The sequence below is a fragment of the Bison bison genome, unplaced genomic scaffold (genome assembly GCF_000754665.1).
Source record: "Bison bison bison isolate TAMUID 2011002044 unplaced genomic scaffold, Bison_UMD1.0 scf7180017851508, whole genome shotgun sequence".
In the NCBI taxonomy this organism is placed as follows: domain Eukaryota; kingdom Metazoa; phylum Chordata; class Mammalia; order Artiodactyla; family Bovidae; genus Bison; species Bison bison.
This window is the reverse complement of record NW_011482081.1, coordinates 22,472-23,071: the sequence shown is the minus strand read 5'-3', so window position 1 is coordinate 23,071 and position 600 is coordinate 22,472. Positions and strand designations below refer to the sequence as shown.

The window sequence follows — 600 nt, the reverse complement described above, 5'->3', positions numbered from 1 at the left end:
TTCACTTTCCACTTTCATGCATTGGAGAAGGAAATGGCAACCCACTCCAGTGCTCTTGCCTGGAGAATCCCAGGGACGGGGAAGCCTGGTGGACTGCCATCTATGGGGTCGCACAGAGTCGGACACAATTGAAGTGACTTAGCAGCAGCAGCAGCAGAATCCTCATTAAGCCTTTCACTCCAAATGACTGAGCCATACTCTGGTAAAACAAATCCCCCCAAAAGGATCACTGGATCCTGGTTCTAAAGAACGACAAATGTTTCTGTTACGTACCTCAACCTGCTGGCAGATCTGTATTAGCTTGGCCATTTGATTTTCTAGTTCACTGTTGCGCTTAACCAGGTTGGTGAGGTTCATCTCCAGAGTTTGCTGCCATTGCCAAATACGAAGCCAGAGGGAAGCAGGGAAGACGGGGGAGAAAGAAGAAATGTTCGATGAGTTTGAGACCCAGTATCATGTGGCTATCAGTCAGTCAACAATTATTTCAAAGATTCATTGCATATGGGCCAAGCACTGTTCTAGGTGCTGATTAATAATGCTGTACCTTTGCTCCAGATTGCCATTTTTGGGGAAAAAATGACATCCATGATTTTGAGGAAG

General features: G+C 46.0%; 1 protein-coding gene across 1 annotated transcript in view; it reads right to left on the bottom strand.

Moving 5' to 3' along the window:
- Positions 1 to 174: 174 nt before the first annotated feature.
- The window catches only part of LOC104996596 (probable E3 ubiquitin-protein ligase MID2), a 16,496-nt gene continuing 16,070 nt past the window's right edge, over positions 175 to 600 (bottom strand). The window contains exon 2 of the mRNA XM_010850875.1: positions 175 to 369. Coding sequence (XP_010849177.1) covers positions 175 to 369 — 195 coding nt within the window. The remainder of the gene's footprint in view (positions 370 to 600) is intronic.